Raw genomic sequence first — 23041 nt, forward strand, 5'->3', positions numbered from 1 at the left:
TTTTCTTCTGCTTTGGCACAGAACAGATTCAGATGCTATGGTTCTCTTCATGTTCCCTATGTTTCTGAAATCTTTATAGTTAGCAGCGATCTTTATTCTTGGACTGATTATCCTCTCTTTCCTACTACTTCTGAGATCTAAATGCAACTCAAATAGTCCTTAAATTTGAAAGCTGATTGAATATTCACTGAAGCATTTATTATTTCATGAAGACCACTGAAGTTTAGTTTGTTCAGTGTTACGAATGCTGCTATGCCTGACACAGAAACGTTTTATTCTGACTTTAAGTACTAAGGGCAGGCAGTTACTATGAAACAGCCGTACCGCTTAAGCTGATTATTTTGCACAAAGTGTGGTGTTGTAGACAGCAGGGGGAGCTCAAAAATAGTTTTTGTGTTGGTGGTGATGCATCAAGTGGGGCATCTCAGATTAATCAGTGTATCTCAAGTGAAAAAATGAAGTGTAGAGAAAGGATGTTTGCTGATCACTAAAGTTAGATTGTGAGAATGGTTAATTTTAACCCTTGGTTTTCCTGAACAGGAAGCAATGCATCAGGGAGCACTGGATCAGCACAGACAAACCCAGGAATGCTTGGAATGGGAGGTGGTGCGACTGTATTACCTGCCTTTGAATACAGAGGTACCTGGATACCTATCTTGAATGTAACAGTACAAGGCAGTGCTAAAGCTACCTAGTAAGTGCCACTATCTTTTTGAAAAAATATTTAACAAAGATTTTTATTTGCAACTTCTCCAAGTTGGTTTTTCTTTTTTTTTTTTTTTGTTAGCAAATAATGAGCTGTTCATTTCACTACTGTTGAGGTATATTATGAATTTTCTTCTTTTCAGTGGAGAGAGGTGGTCTAATTTTGAACTGTTTTGTCCAAATTATCTTGATTCCATTCCAAATATCCTCTACAGCTGTAGCATCTGTTGGATTTTATTTCTACCATAGTGTTGCTGAGTTAACTCTACTTTGAGATTTTGGTCTATGTTGTACATAGCAATTTCAGAATGTCTTTTGCAGGTTTCTTTAGTGACAAACCTTTGTGCACCTACTACAGTTTACTGCTTTTCTACCTTATTTTCTTTTCTATTTTTGACACAAACATTTTGCCCCCTCCATTGCAGTGTCCTGTACTATGCTATGAATTAGCTTGTGCCTTAACTTTGGATCTCTCCAGTGAGTCCATGATTCTGTCTCAGTAATTTTTGCATTCTGTAATTTTTGCATTCTGTTTTTCTTCCTTTAAAAATAATGGAGTTATTGCTACTCCGTCTTGTCAGCTGTTTGTTTCTCCTTTATCACACTTCTCTGTAGTCTCTGAACTTAAGATATAACTGTTGATTTGGGTTGCATCCCATTGCGTTGATTTTTTGTTACTGCTGACATTACTGCTTGTTTTGGTGTCACAACTACCCCTTATCTATTTTTGTTGCTATTTTTGCAATATGAAATGAGTATTGTTTCTTCTGCCCTCTCCTACGCCTTTAGGAGTAGAAAGAAAAATGGAACATTTTAAATTCCCTCATGTGCCTCAAGCAGCCTCCTTCAGGAAAGTTGAATCAATAACCAAAGCCTTACATGCTCAGGGAAAGGTGAATCTTTGGGCAGAAAGCTGTGGAGGCACTAGAGTATAAAAATTAGCTTTGGCATACTGTAGTTGGAATGCCTAATCTGTTTAAGAATATTTTGTAAAGCATATATTGGAACAGTAGTTTTTGGGATAGCAGGTAGTTTCTGTAACAGACCACCTTTCATTGTGCAGATACTGCTGTTGTGGCAGCTACAATCTGTTTCTTGTTTGGTTTGTAACCCAGCAGCTCTTCATAGTCTTTTAAGGTAAAATATGAAGAAAAGTGACAATTAGGTTGCCTTTCTAGAATGATTTTTTTTTTTTTTTTTAACTGTACAGTGTTCAGCAGTGAATTGTGTCAGCATTTCCTCTTTATACAAGTAACTGACATTGTCTGCTTATGGATGTAGTTTATGAATACTTACTCATATATTATTTTGCTGTAGCAGAGTTTTCTGGCTGTATGAACTCAGCTTGGATCATCTGGCTTATTCTCGATTTGTTATAACAGTATTTCCACTGTTGTGACTTTCTGACCCATTTCTTGCTTTTTTTTTTTTTTTTTTCTTACATGGTTATGTTCTTTGGGACATATTCAGTTGCAGTAGCTGTAAGTGTAGTAAAAAAAAAAAGAGAATAATGTATTGAGTGATGCCTCTGTATGTGTCAACTTCATAATGATAATTTACAGTTTTTCTTAATACTTCATTTACCCTTTTAATTAGCAACTTAATTAGTCAAGTAGTTGATTTTCTTGAGTTGCTGTAAATCATCAAGGTTATTTGAGGCCTGTTAGCATTTGATATTGATTTGGAATCTTTGTTTCTGTTGCTGTTTTTAATTAGTTGTACTATTACATACCTACCTGTAATGCTTTTGATTTTCCAGTTTGGAAATGCTGGACAAAGTAGAACCACCTACAATTCCTGAAGGCTATGCTATGTCAGTGGCATTTCACTGTTTACTGGATCTCGTCCGTGGTATCACTACCATGATTGAAGGAGAGTTGGGAGAAGCAGAAGCAGTCATTCAAAGCACAACAGAGACAACTTCATTACCAACACAGTCTTCAGAGCATCAAGACTTACAGTCTATATCTGACCAGTCAGACAAAGAGCTAGGTATTTGAAAACACAAATGCTGTCTAATGTGCAACATTTTAATGTAAAACTGGATTAAGGAAGTTAATGCTTTGTTGCTTGAATTTATTGCTTTAAAATCTTACGTAAATATTTTTTGTGTTGGAAGAGGGTTTTAATTAATTGGTTTATTTTGTGACAGAACAGCAGTAGTCTTTCAAAACTTGACTTGATATAATACTTGACTTGATATAAAACGTCCTGTAGCACGTTAAGTCTAATTTCATTCTGGTGAATTGGTACTGTTTTACTTGTTCCTGGGATGTTAGAAAGAGAAATTGGGCATTTTGTTCTCCAGAATGGTTTTTCTTCCTTCCTTTACTCTTCTTAAGAAAAAACGTAACTGAAAGAAATGTACCAGTTAAGACTATGTTATAAGAAAGCTGTAATTCTACTAACAGGATGAGAAGACAAATATTTTAATGGAAAGATTTTAAATGAGATACAAGTATATGGGAAGAACATAAGTTATTTAAAAATAGAAGTATTATGAGCTTGTATTTGTGCAAAATATGAAGAGTCTGTATATACAGATACAGAAGATATATCTCATGACACATTGACTTGTGTACCTGGCAGCTGAAACCATATAAGCTTGTTTGATCATCATCTGCAGTCCCTGCTGAACTCAGAGCTCTCCATTAATGCTGCAGAGCTCTCCATGGTGCTGCAAGCAGCAGATGTTTGGCCTGGGTCTTGTCATGGCTTTGGGAGGAAGAAAGCTCTGTGGACTTGTAGGCATGATTTAGTTTTGTTAGGACTGTTTTATTTTCTTGGTACATTAGAGAAATGAAATATACTTGTATTGTTATTGGATATTTATATATGACTATTGGATATATGTAACCATATTATGTATTATAATATATATATAATATTGGATATGTGTATATATTCAATAACCTGAAAAGACAAGGGGAGAGATAGTTCCTTCACTGCAAAATTTCAGTAGGATATTTCTTGTTTATCTGATATTTCGCATTTATGCACTTATGCGTACATTTATGCTTATTTTTGTAGAAAACATTTAAACGTAGTTTTATATAACTTTGTAAGATTTTTAAAAATGTACTTTAGAATAAGCATTGCACTTGTTCCATTTTTTACATTAGCAGTATTACTATAAATGTGGCTGTTTAAATGGTAATGGTGTGAGCGCGTGCATACATGTGTCTGTGCACGTGTTTTTATATATGTATGTGTGTGTTTGTATATATATGTGTATATGCACACCAGACACTGTATGCTTGTGATAATATTTTACTTTAATAACTTTCAGTTATCTTTTTCCTACTTTAAATGATTATGTATTTATTTCAAGTTAGCAGAGCTGTCTGGGAAGAAATGGTGAATGCATGTTGGTGTGGTCTTCTTGCTGCACTGTCTCTCCTACTTGATGCAAGGTATTTAATCTTCCATTTCTCGTGATTTTTTAGAGATGATGTACTCAGTTGTATTTTGAACTGAGTTTTCTATTGGTTGACTGTTTTTTGAGAGAGCTATTCTGAATATGCAAGAAGAGGTCTGGGGGTTGGTGATTGCTAGGCGGCGTGAAGATCTATTAAGTGTAAACCACATGGAGCCATTATTGTACTTTATAGGAAAATTAATTTGAATTTCAAAGACTTCCATTTAAACTATTTTAAATCTTACTCTTTTTTACTTTGAATGTTTCAACATGATGAAGTGATTCTACTTATGTTGTGATTAGTGTTAATAAGAATCTCAGTACTTGTTAATGTTTCAACAATTGTTATTAATATACACTATTTCAAATGGAGGATCTGTTTACTAGGTAATAACTTTAACTATTGCATGGCTTTCAAAGAGTCTTTTCCCTATCAAACACTATTTTCTGAAATTAGTGTTAAATATCTCCTCATAGTCTCTTTTGTGAAGTCGTTTATAACTAAGGAATGTTTATATAGGAAACAGTTCTGGAGAATTTTGTTGATTGGTTATGTTTGTTCTATGGTGTTTGTGGTGTTCCAGTTTCAAAGGGTGAGTTCTCACTGATTTCAGTTTGGATTAGCTGCTTCTGTGCCATGGGTTAATTTTTAGTAAACTGTGTACCGTTTCAGCACTGATGAAGCTGCCACCGAAAATATTTTAAAAGCAGAATTAACTATGGCTGCACTCTGTGGAAGACTGGGTCTTGTAACATCAAGAGATGCCTTTATCACTGCCATTTGCAAAGGATCCTTACCTCCTCACTATGCTCTTACTGTATTAAATAGCACAACTGCAGCTCTGTCCAGCAAATGTAAGTATATAGATTTTCCTCTGTTGTTCAAACGTGTTTAGTCAGGATCTACAGTCATAATCTGGACTGCCTGCTTTCCAGAACATGCACCATTTACTCGGTATAATTCTAACCAGCCTAAAACCTCCCCTGATACTTTGTGTATGTCTGAAATTTACCATTTAGGGAGGTCTGTCGTTCTAAAGATCTGTTAGGATATGTAATTAAGACATTCAAATTCTGAAACTGTCCCTTGCAGGAAACTCAGATAGTTACTGACTAGAATATAGTGCTTTAGTAGTGTACTGTGGTCTTTTCTAGAATGGTATAGTGATTAGTAGATCTTACTGTATAAATAGGTCTAAAGTTCTGGATGCTGTTCAGCTTACAAGAGTTCAGTGGATGCTTTCTACATCCTGAGATAGTGTTGTAAATCACTGGATATGCCAGCTGAGAATATATTCTCTTACTGATTTTGAAAATGAATTGCTCTGTAGTCAGAACTTCAAGTACCTGGTGAATAGGCAGGTGGATTTAACATTAGACCTCTTAAAACTAAACAAAAATGCTTCAGTATTAGAACAAAGGCCGGAACCTTTTCTCTAGCCCATGAATTAAGTGTATTATAAGACCACAAGTGTACATATGACTGAGGTACGCTAACTTCTGTGAAGATGAAGCAGTGAACTTAATGGTATTTTATTAAGTTTTTTCTTTGTTTTACAGGTGAGTAATAAAAAGGATCAGAAGTGTCTTGTATTGGAAAGATATCACTGTATTACACTTGTGAAATCTTCATTTTCTGAGTGCTTTATTACAGCGGTAGCACACAATTATACTACTAATAGATAATAACTGCCGATAATCCAGTTGAGATGTAGCCTGAGGCGTATCTTACCAACTTAGCAAAAAAAAAAATAATTCACTTTTGACGTAAAATATATTTATGTATTGCAAAAGGGAGTGAGAAATTAGTATTGGTTCATATAACCCTGTAATATAATAATGTAATAATATACTGCACTTTAAATTTGGATTTATTTATTTATTTATTTTCATTTTCCTCTAGCGTATTCCATTCAGGGACAGAATGTTCAGATGATCAGTCCCTCAAGTGAGTCTCATCAGCAGGTTGTGGCAGTAGGGCAGCCCTTAGCTCTTCAGCCACAGGGAACAGTAATGGTAAGTACAACTTGTGAGTGATACCTGCCTCACTTACTAACTTCTTTATGCATCTCAGTATATCTCAAAAGAGGCAATAGATAAGCAGCATTCTTACTTACAATGAAATATTATCCTAAGTTTTCATTTGGATGACTGCCCAGGACAGCGTGTTTTAGAAACAGCTTTTATTCAGCTTGAACCCGTTATTTGGAAAAAATCTTGGGTTTCAGCTGTCATTTGTGCCTGTATATGAAAGTTTTGTATATATTTTGTCATAAGATTGACTCTGATTTTATAGAGAAGACGCATTTAAATCTGAGGTAATTGACTTTGTGTCTTTGATAATAATGTCATACTGGGAGGAGAGGGCACTGATCAAATTGTATTCAAGCTCAGGAAGATTGAGAGAAGGAGAGATATTGAATTACTCACCTAAAAAAAGATATATTGCATCAGTACAGACAAGATATGATCTTTAAACTATTTAGTAAAAAATTGCAGCCTTCCTCGTGCCATGGCTTAACTCTGGAGGGTCCTAGAAGGCAGCTAAGCACCACACAGGTGCTTAGTTTCCCACTTAACCCTATCCCCACAGCAGGATGGGAAAAGAGAATCGGAACTTCAAAAGGTAGAAAACTTGTGAGTGGATAAAGACCATTCAGTAAGTTTAAAAAAACAAAGAAAAGAAAAAACAAGTTATAGTACAATGTGAGCTACTTTGCTGAAAGCTGTCTCTATTTCAGTCAAAAACGGTGCCTCTAGAGATGCTATTATTGTAGAGTAATGTACATATATTTTTTTTCCAGCTGACTTCGAAAAATATCCAGTGTATGAGGACGTTGCTCAACTTAGCTCACTGCCATGGGGCTGTTCTTGGTACATCATGGCAACTTGTCTTGGCTACTCTTCAGGTATAACAGGAAGTATTTATGGTTTCTGTTACCTTAATTTCTTATTATACATACTTTGGTTTTGAATTTTTATGTGACCAATAGAAAATACTTTGATTCTGCTCCTGGCGTATTTTAACGGTCTTGAGTAAATGCTGTGGTGTTTTCCCTGAATTCTGTTTAGTTGGAATGCTACCAGCTAGCTTGAATAGAATGTTAGTTTTGCTGCTGCCTGAAGAAGTTTTCATGCTGAAAACCATCTTTATGTATTTCAGCATCTTGTGTGGATTCTGGGACTGAAACCTGGTGTTGGGGGTGCCTTAAAACCTGGAAGAGCTGTAGAAGGGCCCAGCACAGTAAGCAAAATTGTACATTTTCTAGTCAGCAATTATGTGGTATTTTGTGTTGCAATCTATAAGATACATTTCTTTTTTCAAGGTTCTGACTACAGCAGTTATGACTGATCTACCAGTTATATCCAACATACTATCAAGACTTTTTGAAAGCTCACAGTAAGAAACCTTATAATTAAAAAAACATGTATGTATCAAAATTGACAGTGTTTTGATAGCTGTTATTTTTCAGGTACCTTGATGATGTATCTTTGCATCACTTAATAAATGCCCTTTGTTCCTTGTCTCTGGAAGCCATGGATATGGCCTATGGAAACAATAAGGTATCAAAAAAGTTCTCTATTTTCTTCTTGTATTTTTCTTGTTGTACAACAGGTAGAAGATTTGTACAGTTGTCTTATAAACAAACTGTTTCCAATATTAAGGCAGTAACACATCTGATTTTTACTCCAGAATAAAAAATAATGTTTCTATTAATCAGATTGTGAATAGGTAAAATTTTAAAAGCCCATATAATTTCGGAGGTTAGAATTTCTGTCTGACACAATATGTTCTATTAGGTGTTCATTTTCAATATTTTTTTAATAATATGCTTTAGATAAAGCATGACAACTCAGGTATTAAAAAAAACCTAGTAATTTGTACTTGCCTAGAGAAGTGATAGTATTTCTGTCAGCATGAGAAAATAACCCTCAGCCAAGGATTGTTAAAGACCCCATGATTGAAGAAAATTGAGCATGTCTTCTAGTTATAATCTGATCCCATATGAGAATTTCTGAAAGTTTTTACTCAATCTATAACCACAGAGATAATGATGACAGAAAATGTTCTTTATAATATATGACAATTACAGTAACAAGACAGAGAAAAGAGAATGAATTAAAATAAGTAAATGTTGTGTTTAAAATTAGTTGAAAATGAGAATAAAAATCAGTGGAAATGGGAATAGTGAAGAGCAGAAAAATTACATTGCATGTCATTTTTGAACATATGTTCATTGATTTATCGTAAGCTTTAACAAATCAGTTTTTGCATATGTATTTGATGAATAGGAATGTACCATGTTTTTGCAGGGCACCTATGGGAGTAGATGAAAGATAAAGGGCAGGGAGAATCTTGAATGTTTTATTTGTTCATAAACAATTTTTACCTTTGCAAGTTGTGATGACTAAGAGACTGTTTTGTTAGTTAAATATGTTATAAAACTGGAGGGCTGTGAGACTGAAAACAAGGTTTGAAGAAAGCTATGAAGAATGTATTCTTGATTATATGCTGTTGCTACCCCCTTGTGGCTTCTCATGAAGTACTGCAGATGCTGTGGAAACTTCCCAGCTGTGTTACCTGGACTGTAAATGCTGTGATAACAGCTTATTAAATGCTACTCCAATGGAGACTGGTTGCACCTTAATTTACAAATTATAGTGTAATGAATGGCTATGACATCATCTAAGTTACCTTAAAGTCATGTGTTCAAATTCTCTTTTACTAAGGAGCCATCCCTTTTTGCTGTTGCTAAATTACTGGAAACAGGACTAGTTAACATGCACAGGATTGAGATTCTTTGGAGACCTCTGACGGGTCATCTTCTGGAGGTAACTAATTGCTTTTTGAAGCTGCACTAGAACTTAGTGTGCAGTAAGGTATTGCCTTATGGCACTGCATTTTTAAAGCGTAAATGGTTTGTGTTTTTTTTTTTAACCTAAAATGCACTTAGATGTATTGTTTTATACATGTTATTTTTGCAGTTTGCATTGTAATTTTAATTTAAATATTTAAATTCCAGTATTCTATAGCTCCTACTGACTTTGTCTTTACAATGCTGTCAGTATTTATGCACCGTATATGTATTTTATTTACTGTAACGCAAAATCATCCATTTGGATTCAAGTGGTACAAATATCGTGGGAGATTTTAAGATGTATTTGCTGAATAGATTGAAGCCATTAGATATACCAACAAAGTTTTCTTGTTTGTTTTTAATAAATGTGAAGTCATATTTTCGATTGTTTCTTCAATAGAACACTATTATAAAAATAGCAACATAGGTGTCTTTTGTGAAGTAAATATTTTAACTCCTAGATGAAAAATTTGTTTAATCAAGGACAAAATCTTGTATTTTGAATTTGAAACTAAAACCAGATTATAGAATGTACGTGTATAGTTTTAATCCTCTGCAGGGATAGGTAGAAGAGTGAAATACAAGAGCAGGGGGTGTATTTAAAGATAGAAAGGACTGTAGTGGATTAACCTTGGCTGGCTCCAAAATGCTCATTTAATTGCTCACTCATTCCATCTCTCAGCGAGACAGGAGGAGAAAATAAGTTGAAAAAAGCTCATGGATTAAGATAAGGACAGTGAGATTGGTAGCTGATTACTGTCATGGGTTAAACAGATGATTTTTGGAAGATTATTGACAGTTAGTGACTGAGTAAGAAAAGTAAACTACAACCACCTTCTCTCCAGTGCACTGAGCACATCCTCCCCTCCTTCTTCATTGATCTTACTGTCTACAGAGTTGTTTCTCTCATGTTTTCTCCCTGCACACTCTAATAGCTGCTGCACAACATTTCAACTTTTTTTTTTGTCTTTTTTCCTTAAATACATTGTCACAGAAGTGTGCCACCAACCTCACTGATCAGTTAAGCTTTGGTCAGCAGTGGGTCCCCTCTGAAGCTGACTGGAACTGGCAGTGCCTACCACAGAGGAGCTCCTGGTCTCTTCTCACAGAAGCCATTCCTTCAGCTCCCACCCCCCAAGCTATACCTTGACACATAAACCCCAGTGCAAGCAGAGAGATTTTTCTTCCTCATTTTCCAGAAAGTGTCAGATGCTTCCTTCAAACCAGTGCATTATTTCAAGCAGTATTAAGGATTGGCTATCTCTGATCTTGATTATGGAGATCATCTCCATGTAGTCTTACATCTAGGATTAAAAAATATGGATGGATACTTAAAGGTTTAATGACTTAAAGCAGACGTCATCTTGGAGGGGAAAAAGATAAGAGAAAGATAAGGTTCACCATCCACACCTTGGGAGCCCATTGCCTCACTCCAATTTATATGAGGGAGAGGAGGTTCTGGACTAGTTCCATCTGTGTCCTTCAGCAAGCTTTGAGTCAACGGAATAACAGAATAATCTCTTAAACCCATGTTTTCCTATAGTAAGCAGTCTGTTTCAGTCTATTATCCATCATGGATATTTGCCACTGTTTTTTCAGGAGATGCAATTTATTTTAAAGCACTGCAGTATTTCCATTTAAACTTACGTCTTTGAGGTACAGTGAGGAAGGAGAAAGCACCAGCTGCAAATTCAGTTAAACACAACCTGAAGGAAGAATTACTTCCCTATTTCTGATTGTCTGGTCAGATTCAGAGCGCTGTGATGTAGTTCAAATTCTATCATTTTATGTAAAGTAACAAAAATAAATTAATTTAGGAGATGAGCTATATCTCTGTTTTGTATTTTTAACATGAAGCTAGCTTTTCTGCTTTGTTCTCCAGTTCTGTTTGGCCAGTGTCTAATAACGAAACAGTCCACCAACCCACCCCTACCAAACCATCTTCCTTCCTTATGACCTTGCCTTGGATTTTGAAAGATACTGGATTCTCATGCCACCTAAGCTCAGGCAGGAAATGTGGATGGAATTAATTGTTTGGAGGTCGTTTAGACTGTAAATACAGGACTACAGATAGAATTACTGTGTATCTAGATGTGCATAGTGTTTTTAACAACATAAAAAAAAAAGCAATTAGAAAAACAATTATTGTCAGGTAGCTAGGAGACAAAGAGAAAGAAAGACATTTGAAACTTAAGAGTGAAAGAATGATCACTGTCATTTTGTCATGTTTTTGAAATAGTAATGTATAGCCTTATTTTGCATTCTTTATATAGTTACCTTCTGTGTTCGAGACCATAGAAGAGCAGACACATATTGCTTTGGTCAATGTCATGCTTCTTTACCTGATTATGTATGTTAGGCTGTGTGTCAAAAATGAAATTTAGAATTTTATAGTAGCTCAAGGTTGAGTTAAACCTGAGAGTTTGAGACAGTCATTGAAGACCTGTTTGGTACTTTTTAACCTATGAATATCTGAAATAGCAGTCAGAATATTGATTTTTGGAGAATGTTTTGACTTGAATTATTGTGGTTTTCAATTTGTTTCCTTCTGTGTCTTTCCTTGCTTCCTGTTGCTTCCCTATTCAGAAGGTATGTCTGTCCAAAAGATAATAATTTTTATTTCCTTTTAGTATTAAATCTGATTTTAACATTTAGAGATTTGTTGTATTCTTCTAAAAATAATAGTTTATTAGAATATTGTATCTAAATATCCACTACAGTTTTAAATGTCCAATTTTTATATATTACTTATACTTAAATCTTGGTTAAATAAAAGTCACTTCAAACAGAACACTGCTATGCTTTCAGGTTTGTCAGCATCCCAACTCCAGAATGAGAGAATGGGGAGCAGAGGCTTTAACCTCTCTTATTAAAGCTGGACTGACATTCAGCCACGATCCTCCATTATCACAGAATCAGGTAAAGTAAGTTTATGAAAAGCTGCTTTCCTCCTTTTCTGAGACTTATTATGAACATGAAATCAGAATCTTCCCTAGAGGAAGTTTTTTACAGTTCACTGAATAGGAGGCATTCATAAAGCAATTTTACCATTGAGTTTATAAAGCCTACAGCTGTAACATTCAGTTGTAACTATTAAAAATCACCTTGTGCATTCTAATGAGCTACCCTCTCCTTTTTTCAAATGCATGACAGAGAGTTCTGAGACTTGAATATTATGTGTGTTTGTTAGAACAAATTGTGAATCACCCCTCATGAGTGCAAAATAATTCCGGAATGCTTTATATGTTCCAGTATGTAAATATGTGATGTAGTGACATGTAAAAAATAAATGGTGTAACCTTCTAAATCATAGGTGTTCAATCAATTATTAGTAAAATATTCTAATGTTTTTACTGGGGTTCAGTGAATAGTATTTTTAAGGTCTCTTGGATGAGTATAAAGTTGCATGATAGTTTTTATGCAAGTACGACCTCATGCTGTAGTAGGGACGTGCTGTAGGAACCTGGGGAAAAAAGAAAAGGAAATGCAGATTTCCTGCTGAGATACTTTTTATAAAGAGTTTTTTTAGAAGGGCCTGTCTGACACTGAATTCCAGCAATTTGGATCACTCTAAAAACTTATTAGGAATCATAGATTGGTACTATCTGGTTCCACTTATTATATGTAAAAATAATTATGAATCAGTTAAAGCATGTTAAGGATGCTAAAATTTACTGTTTACTTTTAGAGACTGCAGCTACTTTTACTGAATCCACTCAAGGAGCTGTCAAACATTAGTCATCCTGACATCAGAATCAAGCAGTTGGAGTGTGTGCTACAGATTTTACAGAGTCAGGGCGACAGCTTAGGACCTGGTTGGCCATTAGTCCTTGGAGTCATGGGGGCAATACGAAGTGATCAGGGGTAAGTGATCAAAATTAAATATTTAGATCATGTAAGGTGACAGCGGTAGAAAGAGTTCTGCTTTTATTTTCATACTTTAATAACCACTTTGTAGTAGTGTAATTCATGTTCTTATTAACAATTTTACTCAGCAGTTTTGGTAATTTTGGTAATTCTTCCTGTAGAACACTTCTATTTTACTGTTATCCTGTTGCTGCTTGCATGAAGGACTTAGAAACCTTTCTCCAAACATGAGATAATGCAATGGCTTTGCATTTGAATACAGAAAAAGAGATTACTTGCCCATCAATGCAGCTCTTCAAAATGAGCTGCATAACCATGCTTTCATTTCCTGCTTCCTTTCCTTTTCCTCGAGAGTCCTTGAAGAGTGCACACTTCTGGAATTTTTTTGGTGGAGGGGGAAGTGCTCCAGTTCTGTGTGTGTTTCAATTTATAGAACTGTGTAATTAACATGGAGGAAAGTAGTGTGAGAACAGTTCTTCCATATGTATAAGCAAGAATAAATACTTACATGATAGGATAGATATCAGTTTGTAGGACACATATTATTACATGGAGTTAGTAGTTACACTGCTATTGTCCACACACAAGTTTGTCTGCATTTCTCTGGCTTCCATTTTATGCTGGCTGTTATGATACAGTAGAAATGTCCCACCTGTGTTACTCATTTTGAATTAATAGGGGGAAAAAATTGTGGTTTTAATCGAGATTCTGAAATAAGTAGCTGGCATATCTAAATTCTGTTGGTTTTTTTTCCTGGAATATGTATTCTGAAGGACACTCTGTTTTTGTGTTACAAACGTTTGGATTTTTCTTTTCTGTGTTTAATATTAAGCATTTTAAAAGCCCTATAGCTAAATTTAAATGCAGCTGCAGTAGTCTGCCTTCCCTGTTTTGCATTATCTACACTGCACTGCTCTCCTTTTGATTCCTTCATTTTGTCTCTCACAAAACAAGATTTTGGTTCTGGATAACCTTCCTGCTCAGAGGACTCCTCACAAATGTTTTCCATACTACATTTTTATTTTATGTTTGTATTTGTAATTTAATTCTGAAGGATAAATATTTATTAAATATGTCTTTAACAGCAGATATTCTCAAAAGATTTTGTCTAACACAATATATAGTATTGAAAGGTGCATTGTGTGCATTTTTCTTACTAAATAAAATACATTTTATGCACCCATCTGTTCTGCATACTTTAAGTTGAGGCTTCAACTTAATGTTGCATTTCCAAAAGCATCTATTTAAAACACGAAAAAAAATTGCCATCCATTTCAAATCTCAGTCCATTTCAAAAATTCATAAGTACCAATATATGTATTTTAATAGTACTATCTCCTGATGTGTTTTATTCAGAAAGTTTTCTTTGTTCTTGAGGAAATTTGGAATTAGAGTGTGAGTGTGTTTTGTTTTTATTCTGTGTTTTCTTTTTTTAAGAGAGTCCTTAATACGGACTGCATTCCAGTGTCTCCAGTTGGTTGTGACCGACTTTCTTCCAACAATGCCATGTACTTGTCTACAGATAGTTGTTGAAGTTGCAGGAAGCTTTGGTCTTCACAATCAAGAACTAAATATTAGCTTAACTTCAATTGGGTTGTTGGTGAGTTTCATGTTAACCTACAGCGATGCTGCTTTTGACTTCCTTTTTTTAGTTAATGGAAGTTTCTTGTAGTCCATTCTACAAGTAAAAGCCAAAGCCTATTCTTTTATTTCTTACTGGTGTCTCATGCTGTCATTTGAAATCATATGTAAATAGAATGAGCTTTAATCTATTTTAAGCTCCACATAAAACAAATAGAATTGGATTTTAAGCATTTTCAACAGTTTCTGAGTTTCAATACATTGTTTCCCTTTCTATTTTGCAATATGCAACTGTGGCCTATAAGCTAAGACTTAAAGAAACAAATGTCTGCACTTTGTAGCATTTATGGGCTGATCTTGCATTATTAAGGGCACCTTTGTGAAGTACTTCTAAATGTGAAAATGAGAAATGTTTTGTGATCATTAAGAATGTTGTAATATTTTATTGTGTAATATTTTATTTATTTTCTAGTGGAATATTTCAGATTATTTTTTCCAAAGAGGTGAAATAATTGAAAAGGAACTTAACAAAGAAGAAGCAGTGTTGCAGAAGCAGGCGGAAGAAAAGGGAGTGGTTCTGAATAGGCCTTTTCATCCTGCACCACCATTTGACTGTCTTTGGTTATGTCTGTATGCCAAACTTGGAGAGCTCTGTGTGGATCCCCGACCTGCAGTTAGGAAGAGTGCTGGGCAGACATTGTTTTCCACCATTGGTGCCCATGGAACTTTGTTGCAGCATTCAACATGGCACACAGTGATATGGAAGGTATGACACACGAGCTTCTACTGGAGGATTTTTAAAATTTCATTTGTGTTCACATTTGCATGCTATTTTAAATATTGCTTAGCTAGTTTAATAAGATTCTGTGAAAGATAACATGCGGCGGTAGAAGTCTGACCTCATTTTATTATTTGTTTAATTTTCTTTTCCCTTACCCTTAAAGCCTTTTATGAAATGCAATTTTTGCATCTTGGTATTTTCTTTCTTACACGGGAGTTGTATAAAAGGGCTATTCCCTTCCTGCACAGGCGAGCAATTCCTCCTGTTTTGCAAAAATGTGGTGACATTTGAGGGTCATGTGATTGAATTGATCTGATAGAAGAGTGAGCTTTGCTTTGCCCTCTGTTTGGCTTTTTTTTTTTCTAAAAGGATCGGTCAGGTGCCCTAATCCTAAAATCACAGTCGTATTGTCTGTGCCTTGAGGAAAAATCAGGGAGCTGTGGAGTCTGTTGCCTTGCTGTACTGTGTGAGGTATCTGAGATCTCAAGACCCAAACTGGCACTATTCTAAGTGACTCTGATCATGCTGTTTATGACCCTTCTTAAGTGAGCATCAGTAGGCTGATTCTTATTCTTAGCTTTTGCTCACATGCTTTTAAATAAGGAAATTCTCAAGGTGACACCGTTACATATAGAATAACAGAAAACTTTTTTTTTTTCCAGTTATGCCATTTGTACAACAATTTTATTTTAAAAGTTGTGGGCTTTTTTCTTTTTCTGAATGTTGCAGGTTTTATTTCACCTGCTAGACAGGGTTCGAGAATCTTCTACAACAGCTGACAAAGAGAAGATTGAATCAGGAGGAGGCAACATCCTCATCCATCATTCAAGGGATACAGCTGAGAAACAGTGGGCTGAAACATGGGTATTAACACTGGCTGGAGTTGCAAGAATATTTAATACCCGGAGATACTTACTGCAGCCTTTAGGTAAAAAATGGTTTTAAAGTTACTGAAAGATACGGTTAGAAACTCTCAGATTTGCTTTGCTTTTTCTTCAGTTGGAGTTGAGTAAAAATCCTAACCTTTGCCTACAGGTGTGTTATGTTGTATCTCACCTCAAATGTGATGAAAATGAGAGTTTTTAATTCTTTACAGCCAAAAATTTTAAGTACCAATTTCATCTTCCATGCCATGGTACTTGAGACTGATTTCAGTAGTCATAATTCTGAGTGCCAAATAACTTTTACTTTAGTTGCTTGATGGTAATAATTTTTGTGCTCTTTTGGTTCTTGGAACACACTTTTCCTCCTGTCTTATTAAAAGTGCACAGTTCCTACCTAGAACTTTTTCATAGCCTCCATGTGTCAGGTTTATCAGTGCTCTTACAATGTAAAGAGGACTCATAAAATCAGTGAAGCTTATGGTCTAAAGAAGAAGGGATGTTTTAACAAAAAGATGGGACTCAAAAGATATTGGGAATACCTGCTGTTTCAAGTGATTGTTTTTCTCCGCTCACTCTACCATCTTTCCATTTTCCAACTATTGTCTAGAACAGAGATGTAATTTTGAGTTACTTTACAGTTTTTTCTAATTATACCTAACTGAAGGGATCCATCTTTTCTTATTCTTTAAAATCTTTCTCTTTTTTTAAAGCCTTCCTTTTCACTTCTATAGCTCCTTGGTACCGTTTTTCATCGTCTTCATTTTTCTCAGGCTTCCCTATTTCTTTTCTCTCTATAGAAATTAAGCATGAGATCATTTACCAAGCTACTGTGAAATATTACTGCATACAATTGAACAACAAACACGCATGGATTCAATTTCATATTTCAATCTTTATATTTGTGTGTTTGTCTTTTGCATTCATTTTCTTTGGCTACAGTTGAACTGGCATATTTTAAAAGGCATTGAAAAGCCATCAGATAACCTTGTGTAAGTCTCTATGTGTTACAGAAACAAGTACATAAACAGCCTCTCAGAGATTAGTGACTGGGCAGGTAAATAGCAAGCAAGCAGTACCAAGCTGATACATATATTTTTAATATCCTTTTTTTTAACAGGAGACTTCTCCCAGGCCTGGGATGTTCTTCTTGATCACATTCAATCAGCAGCACTCAGCAAAAATAATGAAGTTTCCTTGGCTGCTCTGAAAAGCTTCCAGGAAATCTTACAAATAGTTTCTCCAGTCCGAGACTCAGAGAAGCCTGACACACCACCTGCTATTAATGTTTCTGTACCTGTGGTGGTGGGAGCGACAACTGCCACTAGTCTTGGGAGATCATTCATGAGAACGGACTCCATAGGAGAAAGAATGGGAAGATACAATGGAGCTGAACTACCTGTAGTAACAGATGAGATTGAAGATCTGAATCTTTGGTGGGCGGCTTGGAACAGCTGGTACAGGATCGGTTCAGAAAGTACAAAGCCTCCAATTACTTGTGATAAATTGACTTTCATTCCCAGCCAACCTTTTCTTACAGCTTTAATTCAGATATTCCCAGCTCTTTACCAACACATCAAAACCGGTTTCAGCATGGATGATCTCCAAAAGCTGGGTATCATTTTGCATGGTGCAGTTTCGGTTCCAATCAGTTCTGATGCTTCCCCTTTCATCCTTCCGTCTTACACTGAAGCAGTTCTGACAAGTTTACAGGAAGCAGTGCTTACAGCTTTAGATGTTTTACAAAAGGTAATAATGGGACTTCAAATGTTTAGTGAAAAGGAAATGACACTGTCTCGGTTTTTCTTGGAGCTTTAGTGTGGTGACTTAAACTTAATTTTTTTTACTTATAATTGCACAGTGCACTGTCTCAGAACAGTCAGATTCCATTCCTGTTGCAATCCAGCTGTTCTGCATTGAAGGGAATGAAAGTTCATGAAATGCATTTTCGCTAGATTGCAGAAGTACCTTAAGTGCGGTGATGTTTTTATAGTCATTTTCTTGTCTATCTAATATTTAAATATTGTACTGTTCTGAGAGTCTGTGCATGGAACCGGAGAAACAGTCTTCCAAATAGTATTCCTTCTGTTGCCCTGGTACTCAAGCAGTCTACCTTCTTACCTCTTACTAACCTGCTGTTTAAGAATAATGCTGCATCTTTGCATAACAAACTCGTACTGTCAAACTCATCTCAGAAAAGAATCCCTGATGCAAACAAATTTGTAAATAGCAAATTAGTGTGGCCTTTTACAGGGTAATAAAACAGCAAAAAAGTATGCTGAGGTTCTAAAACATTGTCCAAGAATAATTAACTCAGAAAGCATATTTATTCAGATGAAGCAGCGTTGATACTGAATGAGAGAATGTATTTAGATTAGGTGCTGCTTTAAGAAGAAAAACCATACTGGTTGGGAAATACCAGAATTAAAACTGTCTATGTGACCTGACTTTGCTCCCTTCAGGCTTTCATGTTATGACTACTTGCCCAGGTGGCCAAGAAGGCCAATGGCATCCTGGCTTGTATCAGGAATGGTGTGGTGAGCAGGACTAGGGAAGTCATCCTGCCCCTGTATTTGGCATTGGCGAGGCCTCACCTCAAGTACTGTGTTCAGTTTTGGCCTCCTCAGTACAAAAAGGACGTGGAGGTGCTGGAACAGGTCCAGAGAAGGGCAGTGAGACTTGTGAATGGCTTGGAGAATCAGCCCTGTGAGGAGAGGCTGAGGGAGTTAGGGCTTTTCAGTTTGAGGAAAAGGAGGCTGAGGGGAGCCTTATCGCTCTCTTCCAGTATCTGAAAGGTGCTTACAGCGAGAGAGGGGCAGGTCTCTTCTCACTGGTGACAGGTGACAGGATGAGGGTAAATAGCCTCTAGTTGCGCCAAGGTAAGTTTAGGTTGGATATCAGGAAACCCTTCTTTACAGAAAGGGTAGTTAAGCACTGGAATAGGCTCCACAGGGAGGTGGTTGAGTCACCATCCCTGGATGTGTTTAAGAGCCGTTTGGATGTGGTGCTCAGAGATATGATTTAGCAGAGGGTTGTTAGAGTCAGGGTACTATGGTTAGGCTGTGGTTGGACTTGATAATCTCTGAGGTCTTTTCCAACCTGAGTGATTCTTTGATTCTATGATACATTCCTCAATTTCTCAGTTTTTCTTGTTTCTTTTTTGGTCTCCTTTATCCAGAAGTTCTTAGCTACAAAAACTTTCCAGAACTTCCCAAAGAAAGAGTTTCCAGCATTTTTAACATGAGTTTTTAATAGCAAATCTTTTTTTCTCTAGCCCATCCCCAGATGAAACTAAGACATGTTAGCATAGCAATTACAAGCCTTTGAAAATAAGGGCTGGAATAGGAAGCCTTAGGTACTTTAATATAATGCAGTATACCCCGTCCCATCTATAATTACATTACTAACAGAACAGCACTGCAGTCCTTAAAATTTAGCTTAAAGTATATTTGGAGGTGGATAAATTCTGTGAAGTCTTGTGATCTCTCTCAGCTGTGCAGTGTAGTGGAAGTAATACAACAAGGCAGTGTGCCAGTGTGGAGGTGCAGCAAAGGCCATCTGTGCAAGAGTCTTGCTGGATGCCATGGTATCTTTTTCCTGTGTATAAATGAATTAATACTTAGGAGTGCTCCCAGGCTCTAGGGTGGTAGTTAAAGGAGTATAAGTTAATATTTGCTACCTTCTTTTATACAAAATCTCTCCTGAATTTGGATTCAGAGTAAGTCTTGTTCTTTGTTGATACAAAAGGATTTAGGCCAGTTAAGATTTCGTAAAAATCTCTGGAACAACTTTGCAGTTGGAATAGCATGAAAAAAGTACTTTTTAAAAGCTGAGTTCCTAAGTGGTCGAACAGAGATGTTATTATACAATTGGACTAACAAAGGGCGTTATAATGCACAAAAACAGGAATGGAAGGCGAGCTTAGTTCCTGTTTCAGACTTCCATATGTTGAGTCTATTTTAGACCCTTTTCTCCTTTTTATTAATTGTTATAACTTGTTTTCTTAGACGACAGCAATGAACTATAAGTGCCTGCTTCACCATATTAGCTCAGCTAAAATTTGTACTCAAGCCTAAATTCTCTGCTTGTTCTCACTGCCTGCCTATATTCTCTCTGGGTGAGCTCTGCGGTGAGCCAGCTGCCTCATCAGGCAGAAGAACACAGATACATTCCTGGTTATTATCAAATTACTGTGAATGCTGCCTCTGTAGGCAGCATGAATGTAAACCTCTTGAGCTGTGGGTGTGGTGCCTAAGGCTGTGTTTATATTTACAACCAAGTTAGTACAGACTTAGCCACTGAGAGCTGTAAAAATAACAATTCCATGACAATAGTTGTGCTGGGAGGTGCTTGATACATTTGAGCTATTCAAAAATTTGAAGGTTTATACTAGGATGTTTTAAAGCATAAACTTCTAAAACTAAAGTACCGTGTCAATTTTTAGAGGAAACAGCAATCAACCAAATGTTTTGTTTTAGGGCTTGTGTGCTCCGTTGTTGCCCGGCCATTACTTTTTTATTTATCTCTCTCTTTACTTAAGGATGTAAACAAGTGCACTCAATGCAGTAAATATTACTCTATTTTATAAGCACCTCTTAAAGATACTTTCAGCATCCTTGGTTCCATGCTCGCTGTGCTGTTTTTGCATTTTTCAGCTGCTTAGATAAAAGCTCTATGCTGTCAGTCAGAAACATAAATTTATTTGAAAATCAGTTCTAGTTAGGTGACTTTTCAATATAAAACGATGACCTATTACCCTCTTCTTTTTGTAATAACAGATAATATTAAGAACTGAAAAAATCATCAATAGACTGGATAGAAAGTGCTTCTATTTGTAAAATAAAATGTTATAAAAGTTTCATAAAATACGAAGAATAAGAACCTACTGATGCGCAAACTTGAAATAAGTAGTAGTTATTGCTTTTGTTCACCAGGACAAGACAAAGTGGCATCTTAAGGAGTGTGGATCATAGATGAGTAATAAGAGCAATAATAAAAATCTAGCAAGCTAGAAGGAATAGCAAAGTTACTTTTGTCATTGCAGATGTTAAGTTGGTCTTCTGGCAGTAGTGACAATATTGAAGATGCGTGCAGAAATTACTTGTGTGGGAGACTTACAGAGGGATTTGTGGATGTTCTTTTTCCCTTTCTAATCCAAGTAGTGTTATGCAAAATAATTTCTTACATATACAATCTTGTATTAACATATTAAAATTTAGTGCAAGGACTCTGGTGCAGCAGCACGTCAGCTGAAACTGTTCTAATGTGTGTTGAGTACGTCAGATCAGCAATTAAACTGTTCTGCAACACAGGGGAGAATCTGGCATCAAACCATCTTTTTTCTGAGGTCAGCACAGTCTTAGTCTCAAACAGCAGAGGAGTAAAGCTTTTTAGAAGGAGCAGTATTCCACTGTATTCATAACGTTGGTTAAGCTTTTCAGAATGTCAGAATTTTTGGGGGGCATTAGGGCATGTGTTTTCAGTTGCAGGAAGCCAAGGAAAAGGGAAAGGCCATTTATGGAGTGCTCTGGTGCAGTGCTGCATGAAGGTGCCCTAAGCCTTAGGGTGATCTGGCGATGCTGATGCCTACAGGCTCTATTGGCTTATTCCCTCTCTCAGCTGAGGACTGGAGATATTCACTAGCTCCTTGAATGTCATAGCTCATGACACAGCCCCAGCATGGAGACTGTAATCACAGCTTCTGAACTGTTGGTGCCTTGAATTAGTTTGGCCACAACTTGTCGTGAATGGTCTTTAATTAATGGAAAGAGAATTTGATTCCTCCCCAGAGAAAAATGACAGTACAAGATCAAAGCTCTTTTGTGGAGCAGTAAGTAAATGTTTCTTGAATGTTTGGGAGGAGGGACATGGGGAGGAAGAGCAAGACTTAAAATGACAGAAGATAATTGGAATAGCTTCATAGAATTTTTCTATCTGGCTTAAATAGATGCTCTGACTTTTCCTTGGGATTTATATTGCAACAGGAAATCATTATGCTGTGACAACATGATATTTCACTGACGTCTTCTAAGGACACCCTTCTTAAGTGTTTCCAGTTTTGACACAAGACTATGTGTTTCAGCTATGCCAAAATGATATCATTCTGATTTTATTTATATTTCTTTCTGTAAGACATAATTTAACTGCTTATTGCAACTTTGTATGAATTACTTCTGAGATCTAAATGCTCCACCTTTTAGAAGATGTGGCTGGGACCAACAGTCAAGAATTATATGACCCACAAAAATGTCATATCAAAGCAAAGTTTGTAAAGAAAAGATACTTTTTATTAGGCAAAATGAGATAGCTTTATTTGTCAACATATATATTGCCAAGTATCCTTATAATTTTAATAACATAACAAAGCTTACTATACTTAAGCTGTTAGAATTATACTTTGTCTTTTATTCAGTGTTACTCTTGTGTAGTCCAGTTCCTGCATGGTACTGTAATAGTCATTCTGCATATTAAATAATATTGATAAGTGTTAATTAATATTGATAATATTGTTACTGCTTTAGCATTATGGTGCTGCTTTAGCATTATGGTGCTGTAGCAAAATCATTTGTGAGCTAAATAATAGTAGACCTTGTGATAAGCCAATACAGGAAAGAGACAGACATGAGTATTTTTCTGTAGCAGCTCGTTGTACTGAGGCATAATTTTATGTGCTGAAGCTCCAGATAAATAACAAGCTTTTGTTTTTCCTTTTCGTATAGGCTATATGTGTGGGCTCAGAAAATATGCAGATAATGTATCCTGCAATCTTTGACCAGCTGTTGGCCTTTGTGGAATTTTCATGCAAGCCTCCACAGTATGGACAGCTGGAAACAAAGCACATTGCAAACGCAAAGTATAATCAGGTAATTCATTATGAGTCTTACCCATTTCATTTGGCTGGTAAACACAATTCAGCTTCAGGTGTTCTTTAGCAGGATGCATTTACTTT

General features: G+C 36.0%; 1 protein-coding gene across 5 annotated transcripts in view; it reads left to right on the forward strand.

Annotated features, from left to right (window-relative positions):
- MON2 (MON2 homolog, regulator of endosome-to-Golgi trafficking) overlaps positions 1-23041 on the forward strand; it is a 65732-nt gene that overhangs the window by 28428 nt on the left and 14263 nt on the right. For 3 of the 5 annotated variants that reach the window (XM_015855341.2, XM_015855348.2, XM_015855364.2), the window contains exons 11-28: positions 541-694; positions 2465-2697; positions 4037-4118; positions 4797-4978; positions 6027-6139; positions 6928-7032; positions 7287-7367; positions 7450-7523; positions 7597-7687; positions 8855-8956; positions 11569-11571; positions 11791-11901; positions 12671-12846; positions 14287-14449; positions 14903-15196; positions 15941-16139; positions 17213-17841; positions 22812-22955. In XM_015855341.2, the coding sequence (XP_015710827.1) occupies positions 541-694; positions 2465-2697; positions 4037-4118; positions 4797-4978; positions 6027-6139; positions 6928-7032; positions 7287-7367; positions 7450-7523; positions 7597-7687; positions 8855-8956; positions 11569-11571; positions 11791-11901; positions 12671-12846; positions 14287-14449; positions 14903-15196; positions 15941-16139; positions 17213-17841; positions 22812-22955 (2936 nt within the window). The remainder of the gene's footprint in view (positions 1-540; positions 695-2464; positions 2698-4036; positions 4119-4796; positions 4979-6026; positions 6140-6927; positions 7033-7286; positions 7368-7449; positions 7524-7596; positions 7688-8854; positions 8957-11568; positions 11572-11790; positions 11902-12670; positions 12847-14286; positions 14450-14902; positions 15197-15940; positions 16140-17212; positions 17842-22811; positions 22956-23041) is intronic. The other 2 variants (XM_015855359.2, XM_015855373.2) reach the window with 1 other exon arrangement.

The sequence above is a fragment of the Coturnix japonica genome, chromosome 1 (genome assembly GCF_001577835.2).
Source record: "Coturnix japonica isolate 7356 chromosome 1, Coturnix japonica 2.1, whole genome shotgun sequence".
Classification (NCBI taxonomy): Eukaryota; Metazoa; Chordata; class Aves; order Galliformes; family Phasianidae; genus Coturnix; species Coturnix japonica.